Source organism: Eulemur rufifrons, chromosome 16, assembly GCF_041146395.1.
Source record: "Eulemur rufifrons isolate Redbay chromosome 16, OSU_ERuf_1, whole genome shotgun sequence".
Classification (NCBI taxonomy): domain Eukaryota; kingdom Metazoa; phylum Chordata; class Mammalia; order Primates; family Lemuridae; genus Eulemur; species Eulemur rufifrons.
In genome coordinates this window covers 42,257,492-42,266,118 of record NC_090998.1, presented here as the reverse complement: position 1 = coordinate 42,266,118, position 8,627 = coordinate 42,257,492, and the positions used below count along the sequence as shown (strand labels likewise).

General features: G+C 53.0%; 1 protein-coding gene across 1 annotated transcript; it reads right to left on the bottom strand.

The window, feature by feature from the left end:
* Positions 1 to 3,716: 3,716 nt before the first annotated feature.
* HOXC11 (homeobox C11) lies at positions 3,717 to 8,275 on the bottom strand. Its single transcript, XM_069491166.1, has 2 exons — positions 7,480 to 8,275; positions 3,717 to 6,206 (listed from the first exon to the last, which is right to left on the bottom strand). Exons 1-2 carry the CDS (start codon positions 8,159 to 8,161, stop codon positions 5,974 to 5,976), a joined length of 915 nt encoding a protein of 304 aa, XP_069347267.1. The 5' UTR covers positions 8,162 to 8,275; the 3' UTR covers positions 3,717 to 5,973.
* Between the last annotated feature and the right edge of the window lie 352 nt (positions 8,276 to 8,627).

Here is an 8,627-nt window from a genome sequence, read left to right as displayed (position 1 = left end):
TTCCCAAAACTTGAAGGAAAGATTTGCTTTTCTTATTCATTAGCTTCATTCAAGGCTCTGCCCCAGCTGAATTGGAAGCAGAGAAATTCCAGGCAAAATGCGGAATGCTCAGAGGCCCCCCAAAAAAGATTTTCAAACAGGTACGAGAGGGAGGTAGGAGGCTGAGGAAGCTTAGAGGGGCCTCAAGTCTAATCCGGATCTCGCAGCCACCCTGGCAGCCCGGCCAGCAGAAGGTACACACTTGTACCCAGATGCTGTGGAGTTTAGCATCTATACACATGTCTAAGTTGCATTTAATTGTGTGTACACAGCCACAAATATTCACTTTTACCCAAAGTGCTCCCTGAGATCCCTGCATCCTGAAGTCTGATAAGCCGTGCCAGCCTCACTGCTTCCTGGCCCTGCCGCAGCCGTTCGGTTATTTAACTTTGCCTCCTGAATTGAAACCAGACCGCAAACACCTCGGAGAGAAGCTTTGGGAGGAGGGGACAGATGAGAGGAGGTCTTGGGGGGAAGGCCCTGCTCCCCGCTCTAGTGGTTTGCTTCTAAGTTGCCCAAGTAGGTCAGATTTCCAGACAGTCAGGCTGTGGTCGGGCTGGCTTGCTCCGGAGAAAAACCCGAGTCTCCCTAACCGGCTAAATTCCTTTTCAAAGATCTGTTTGTCTTTCTTTCCTTCTTTCCTTCCTTCCTTCTTGTTTCATCCTCCTCCTTTTTCTTTATCTGCTTCTTTCTCTATTTTTCATTCTTCCCTTTCCCCCTGCAATTCATTTTTCCTTCTTTTTCCGATTTTTTCTCTTTCTTAATTCATTGTCTTCCTTATTTTTCCATTTCCTCTTTTCTTTCTTTCTTTCTCTATTACCAAATTTATTATTTGCTTTTTTTTTCTCTTGAATTCTTTCCTTCCCCTTGAATTTCTGTCCTAGCCTTTGCCATTTTTCTCTGTTGTGCTGGGCTTAGTGAGGGGGAATGCTCCAGGCTGTCATATGCCTCACCAGCCGGGCTGCTAAGGCTTGGAGTTGACCTTCTCCCGCCTTCAGCTTTAGCCAGGCTCCTCACAAGGCGAAGGGTAGGGGTGTCAGCCGCAGCCACCAGGCCTCAGCCGTCGCCATTAGAGGGAAGGAAAATTGGCTCCGGCTCCGGGGCGCACCACCACTCAAGCTCATGGCTCTCTGAAGTACCAGGAATCCAGGGGTCTTGTATCTTCACTTCCATTGCCCCAGAGGAAACTTGTCTACCAGGCCTATCTCTGGCAAAGTCACTCCATCTTTGTCCTGACCTCCACAGCTAAACATTAAAATGACCCAAAGTTCAGCTCAATTGGTGCTCGCAAGGCTGGAGTCAGGGGAAATGAAGGAGTGAGGTTCTGCCAGTCCCAGGTAGGGGGCAGGTCCAAAGGGCCATCCGTGGGCTTGACAGCTCAAGGCCACGTCCCCCCATGAGTGCCTTTGTTCTCTGGGCTCCTGGACTGCAGCCCTGCTGGCCCTCTGTCTCCTTTAGTTCTGCAACCACTGCAACCTCTGAGCAGGAGTTTCTTGGCATTTTGATTCTTTCTTCAAACCCATTGTTGACTTCACAGGCGGCACGGATGTGAGACTGTGTGTGCAGAGACGCTCCCAAATCGGCAATCTGAGTCAAGGTTACGGGTCTCAGCTTTGTGCAGTGGGTGGCGGGGGGGATGTGCAGTGCTGTATTTGTGTGTGTGTGTGCGTGGAGAGAGAGAGAGAGAGAGAAACAGTGCTTACAGGAGATCAAGTGTGGTGGGGGAAGGTCTTGTCATGCTAGCATTGTCTAAACTTCGGGGGTCTGTATAGGTGTGTCTCAAGAGCAGATTAGACAGGACTCTCTGGGAGGCCTGGAGCCTCTGTTGGCTGGTAGTCGCCAAACCTGGGTTCAAGGTGGGCCTCAGGAAGGATAGACCCAGACCATCAAACCTTTTTGCCTTAGGCAAAAAGAGGCAGCTCTAAACACTCCTCCTCAACCCTGCATCCCAGAGCCCTTCTCCTCCCTCCCAAAGACCTGAGATTTCATCCTATGGCAAGACCAAAACTTTAAGTTTTTTTTTTTAAAGGGAAGGGGAATCTTGTAAAATTTTTATGCCAAGCAAAGTTATAAAAACTTCCCGGGCGTTGCCTTTTCAAAAGGTTTATATGAATAATAAAGAGTGTAGTCGCGTGCACAAGGTTCTGGCGGGCTCTGTGCAGGGAGGGGTTAGCCAACAGCATTATCCAGCCCTGGGGCACCAGAAAACCCCAGTGGCCGCCCCCTTCAGGGAATATTGGCCCAGAAACAATTGCCCTACAGATTCCTGAGAGGGGCGGGGAGAAGGAAGGGGTGGTGCCCTTGACTCCCTTGAAGTTCAAAGTTCTTGTTTGCCCTGGTGAGAAAAGACCTCTTTGCCTTCAGCCCACTCGAGAAATTAGCCCAAGGTAGTTTCTCCCCCTCTGGTTGAGAAGTGGCTCCAGGTATCCCCAACTCTGTTTACCATTCAAACAACTAGTCTGCACCTTTTTCACTTCCCCCAAGACAGGGGTCCCCTACCTCCCCATCTGGGCACCTAGAACCTGTGGACTTTCTCTCAGATATTTTTGGTGGAGGTTTTGAGCCTTCTTCCAAGGGGCCCTGGCATCACCATTCCCCAGCAACCTAAGGGTCTAAGTGAAGAAGAAATCCCAATCCCAAGGCTGTCCCCCAACCCATTCCTCCTTTCAAGTGTCCCAGGTTCCCCCTGTACCCCCAAAGCCCATAGTGGGAGGGGGTGGTGCCCAGAGTGCTCTCTCAGCCCACACCACTTAATACCCTTGTAAACTCCCACGTGTGCTATAAACTTGGATTTTTACAACCAACATTCCTCCTTAGCTCTGGGAAACTTTGAACTCGGCCTCGGGTTTATTTACTGGGGCAGGGGGAGGGTTTTGGAGCTAGGAACTGAAAAAGACTGGAGGAAAAGAGGAAAAATGTGGGGCAAGGGGGTGATGAGGTGGGAGTCTGGGGTGTGTTGGAAAAGCCAAGACCCTCCACTGCAGGTTTGTTTACTATTTAGGGCGGAAGCGTTTTCTAATACAGGCCAGACTGGGTCGTTAAGGGCGAAATGAAACTGGGTTTAGAGGCGCGGGGGGGTGCTTTATGGCAGCGTCTAGACGAGGGTCTTTTGTTCCTGGGCAGTGCTGTGGCTGGAGGGGATTACCCCAAGAGGTTGAGCCCAGGGTGTCCCTGACCTGCAAAGGGGCTTAGACGTCCCAGGAGTCTGAAGGTGGGTTTGTTTGGGGGACAAAAGACCCTCCTTTTTCTCTCTTTTTAGATGGTTACCAAGGCCTGGCAGGTTCTTGGGCCTGGGTCACAGAAACCTTTGTTTTTCTTTCGTGATGATCCTCTCCTCTCATCTATCAGAAATCTATTCTGGAGCTGAGGACATTTTCTGGGCTGCACATTGCAGAGAAATTAGTAGCTGTGGATTTTCAATATTTTTCTCCAAAATCAGGAGCCATTTAGAGGTTAATATTTTGCTTTATAAAAAGCTTTGTTCTATATAGTTATCTCCTTCCTATTTTTACAGGAAACATGGCCAGAAGGCTAATATTCCCTAACATGACTAGTGGCTAAACTTCATACCTAGAGACGTGTCATACACACACAAGCACACACAGGACTTTCAATTGCATTCCTGCCCACACTCACTAAACATTGCCCGTGGTTACACACCATAGAGGCACAAGCTCTAGATGTGCCTGTGGTCAGGTTCACTTCTCGTACCAAGGCAAAATCATACAAATACACTCCTCACCTGCACCCATAGGCACACTGATTAAAATCAAATGTTTGTGGGCACAGGAGGGAATTATGGGATGCATATACACCCCAGTTTGCAAATCTTCTCTCAAGACCCACATTTACAAATTAGAGATTCAGACCCCTAGGCTGCTGGGATCTCTGCCATCAAAAAAGACAGAACCTTCATTTGATAGTCATGATGCTTTTGCCTTTCATCCAACAGAATCATATTGACAAAAAAATCTTTCTTGAATAAGACAAGAACAGAAAGAGAAGGGAAAGATAAGAGAATTGGTTCCAAACCTCTGCCTCCAAATAACGAGTTTGGAACAGACACCAACCCAGTACCCTCACTGAAAGCACTGAAAGGACCATGATTATCTTCACACAGAAGAAAATGGGGCAAATATAGATGGGTGTGACGACTGTCCCCACAGGTCACCTCCTTCCCCAGTGCCCCACCCTACACCAACCCCTACAAAACAAATCTCTGGGACTTTCTACTCTGGGACACCCAATGTATAAACATCAGGGTGGCCCCAGCCTAGGCGTCTTGTTGTGTCTGGAGGAGCCTGGCCATTTGTGCCAGAGGGGAAGCGGCCAGGCCCCACCTTCCCATCCTCAGGGGCTTTGGAGAGAAGGAGGAGGGGGCTGGTTTCTTCCTCTCCCCTCCTTTCTTAAAAACTGTATATAAAAATTCCAGTACAGTCTTCTCATGGAGAAAAAAAAAACACTAAAGTCCTACCCTCAACCCTACACATTTAATTGCGACAGACGGAGACATCTGGCAGGAGGGCGGTGGAGCCAGAAAAATTCCTATAAATTTAAATTCGATGATGGTTACAATTAACTCCACAAAAAAAATGTGTACTTAAACAGAAAGCCGTTGCTGGGCATTTGGACACAGCTCAGCTCGAGCTGCACGTGAGGAAGGAGAGCTTAAGAGTAGCTGTGGAATGTCCTCAGCTTGAGAGCGGGAGGAGGCTACCACCACACTCTTGGCCCTGCCAGTGCAGAAGAGCTCCAGGCCGGCCAGCACAGGCCTACCTCACCTCTGCATGCCTGTCCTCACTGGCTGGGCTCAGCCCACCTGCCTCCTCCTCCTCCACCACCACCTTGGGAGAATGGAGGGTTTTAAGAGGAGAGGGGTTAATAAAAGGGTCAAATAAAATCATAATATTGAACAGAATGAAATATCTTTATTTGCCACCAAAAAAAAAAAAATCACAGCAATCCCTCTGGGATGGGAGCAGGGTGGGGACTGCCTATGTACACACGCACTCACGCACATGGAGAGAGATGGGTGATTCAAATCTCATTTCGGGCTGTCCTCCCCCCATCCCCTCTGGGTAGAAAGAAACGCTTGTGAAATTTATTTACAAAAATTCAGGCCCCAGCATGGGGGAGGTGCCCAATCCCATCTTCCTACTGCCTCCATCCACCCCAATCTTTTCTTTTGTCCTTAAAAATAAAAAAAAGGAGGTAACAACTGCATAGACTATAGCTATAAATCCATGGAGTGGGGCACTGCTTGGAAAAAGGTTAGGAAACCTCGATGCACCAGTTAAGAAATTTCAAAGGAGGGCTCTACACATTCACGGGGAGGACAACTAGGCTCGGGCGGGGCCTGGGCGAGGACGGAGGTAGGACACGGACTTTGCACACCTAACACCAGGTCGAAGGTACAGGAATTTCACAGCAAGGCAGGATCACATTTAGCTGCCCACTAATAGTGGGGCAAGGTGGGGTAGGGGCGGGGAGCCGGAGCGGTTTCCGCTGACAGACATGGTGTCCTAGCGGATCCTTTCACTTGGGCAAGGGAAGGCTTTTAGTTTGAGGAGTGTTCGGTTCAGGCGCCCGCTACTGTCGCCCCTCCCCCCACCCAATCTGAGCAGCAAGACATTGTCGCCGAGGTGTGTTTTCTTTTAAATAAAGAGTCTTGGCCTCGGTGCCAACGGTGTCCACTCGCCGTAAGTCAGACACTTCCCTTCACCCCCCTTCCAGGCTCGGTCCCTGTCACACAGCAAGAGTCAGGCGAGGGTGAAGGAGGCTCCGGAAAGAAGTGCCAGCAACGGCAGTGGGGGCCAGCCCTGGCCACAGTCCAGTTTCCACCCGCGGAAAGAAGACGAGTTAGAAAATAAAAAATAAAAATAAAATAAAATAATCTCCCCTTTTCCCCCTTCCCCAAAAGGGCCCGGTCTGCGGTTACAGCAGCGGATTTCCCGAGAAATACTGCAGCCGGTCTCTGCTCAGTTTTTTTTCTTTCATCCTTCTGTTCTGAAACCAAATTTTCACTTGTCGGTCCGTCAGGTTCAGCATCCGGGACAGCTGCAGCCGCTTCTCTTTGTTGATATACACGTTGAAGAAAAACTCTCGCTCCAGTTCCCGGATCTGGAATTTCGAATAAGGGCAGCGCTTCTTGCGAGTGCGGGGGGCGTCTGGAGGGAGGGGAGGGGGCAAGTGCGAGGAGAGGGGGGAGAGAGACACGTGAGACCCGGGCGACCCCAGCCCGCTGAGCCCCCAGCGGCCCTTCTCCCAGCCAAACAGCCAGGCAGCCCTCCCGCCGGGCCGGCCAGCTCTCCTCGCGCGGGCGCAGCGCTAGGGCAAGCCTCGACCCTCTGCCAGATCTAGCTTGTCCCAATCCCGGGCCACTGCATGACCCGCGGCACCCCCTACCCCCACCCCTCAAGAGAGAGCGGTGGCTGACCGAGTCTGGGAGAGAAGGAAAGCCCTCCGGGGCCATGGGCTTCCCCTTGGGCCCCCTGCTTGCTCCCCTGCAGCCCTCTGCCCCTTCCCGAGCCGCCCTCCCAGTGGTTCTGAAAGCCCACCACCCCCTCCTCCAGAAATCTGGGGGATCGGCGGAGAACAGGCGCAAAGTGAGATCTGGCGAACGCAGTGGGGAGGCTGAGAGGAAGCCAGCGAACAGGCACCAAGACACCAGAGAGTCGCTTCCGGGGCCCTGGCGCCCCGGGACGCCCGCGGGGCAGCGCCTTCGCGGCTGCAGTTCTAGGCCAGCACCAAGGCCGCGGACCGAGGAGAAACGCTGAGACCCCCGCCTGGGGCGCAGGGGAGCCCTGAGCCGCCTCTCGCTATTCCCCTGTCGCTGCTGACCCCAGGGTTGCTTGGGTTTCTGCTCAAGGACCCGCAAACACATAGTTTGAGCATTTTCAAAAGTAGTTTTAAAAAGAATCAGAGCAGCCCTGGCTCGCTTCTCCGGTCTCAGGTTCTGCTCTATTGCTTCTCTACCCCACCTCTCCCCCTCTCTGGGTTTCTCCCTGCCTTTCCCTCGCCCTCCCCTTTCTCCCCCTCCACCCCTCCCCTCCCTCCCACTCCCCGGCAGCCCAGCTCCCCATCCTTCCTTAAATGCTCCTCTAAGTTCACGATCAAAGTTAATATCGCCCGCAATGGTGGCGCTTTTAAAAATTTCACAGACCGAGGGAGATAACGGGAGAGGGGGGGTTCACCCGGCTTTTCCAAAGAGCCCTTTTCCCTCCCTCCCCACCCCTTCTCCATCGTAAAAAGTCCAGTCGTTGGGAGAGAGGGCTTTGTAGGTTATAATAAAATCCTTTGAATGCTTATAAAACTCCACATAAAATCGGACTGACCCAAAACACGAGGCCGTCCCCGCTCCCCTTGCCTCCCCCCTACTCTCGCCCTCCCTCTCTCACTCCCTCCCTCGCTGCCCGCCTGTTCCCGGCCGCTGCTACCTACTGGGGGCGGCTCCTTTGGCCGGCTCCTTGGCCGCCGAGTGGGCTGAACCGGACGAGCTTGGATTTGTGTTCTCCTCCTCAGCTTCGGCCTCCGCACCCGCCTCAGCCCGGGACGCTAGTCCCGAGGCCGGGGGCCCCTCAGGCTCCCCTTTGGCCTCGCCCTTGCCCGAGCAGGGGGGCTCGGCGGGCGCGTCGCCGCCACCGCAGTAGGCGTTGTCGAAGAAACGGTCGAAGGCTTGAGGCAGGACGCTGTTCTTGTTGACTGACGAGTAGAAGCCGGCGGGGGCTGCGTGCGGGGCGCTGGGGTGGTGGTGGCCGCCGTAGGAGCCTTCGTTTTTCATGAGAATCTCGGTGACGGTGGAAGGAGGCAGGCACTCCCGGTGCATAAGCTCGTCGGCCGCCGCATAGCAGGAGGAGTAGCTGTTCCGATGGTGCCACTTGCTGGATGGCTCCAGGCCGTAGGAGACCTCCCGGACCGGGGGCACTTGGGCCGAGTAGGGATAGGAGATCTGACGAGAGGGGGCCTGGGGCAGGAAGGAGGAGACCGTGGAGAACTCGGGCATGTAGTAAGTGCAACTGGGCAGATAGAGGTTGGAGGCGCAGCTCCCTCGCTCGCCAAAATCAGCGCCCCTCTCCTTGCGCGACGGCGAGCAGAAGTTGCCCAGGTTGACCGAGTTAAACATCGTTCTCCTCTCCTGCCGGCTCCGGATGAAGGTTTTGGACCCGGTCTAGCGAGGGGGGAAAATTTGGGAAGGCGAGATGACGCGTTATCCGTCTTAGTCTCTCTCCCCGAGCACGTGATCCAAAGTAGATATTGTCATATATCAGTTCGGAGCACTTCGCAGACGTAGGAGGGGTTCTCTCTTAGGTAAGATCGGGGACGTTCAGGCGATTGGTTTGCAAACACCGCAGAAACATTATGAAAATCAATTGCAGATTTGTATTCGTTTTTCTCCCGTCACTCCCCTCCTCTCCATTCCACAGCACGAGTAAAGGAGGAGAGAGAGGGTTGGGGTGGGGTGGGCGGTGGGATGGGCGAGGGTGGTGGCTGGGAGGGGGTAATTGTATTTTTTTCTAGCTGCTGCTCTTTTCCCCCCCAGGATTGGGGGAAGGAGGAGGGCTTTCAAGTGTGGGGGTCTTGCCTCCTCC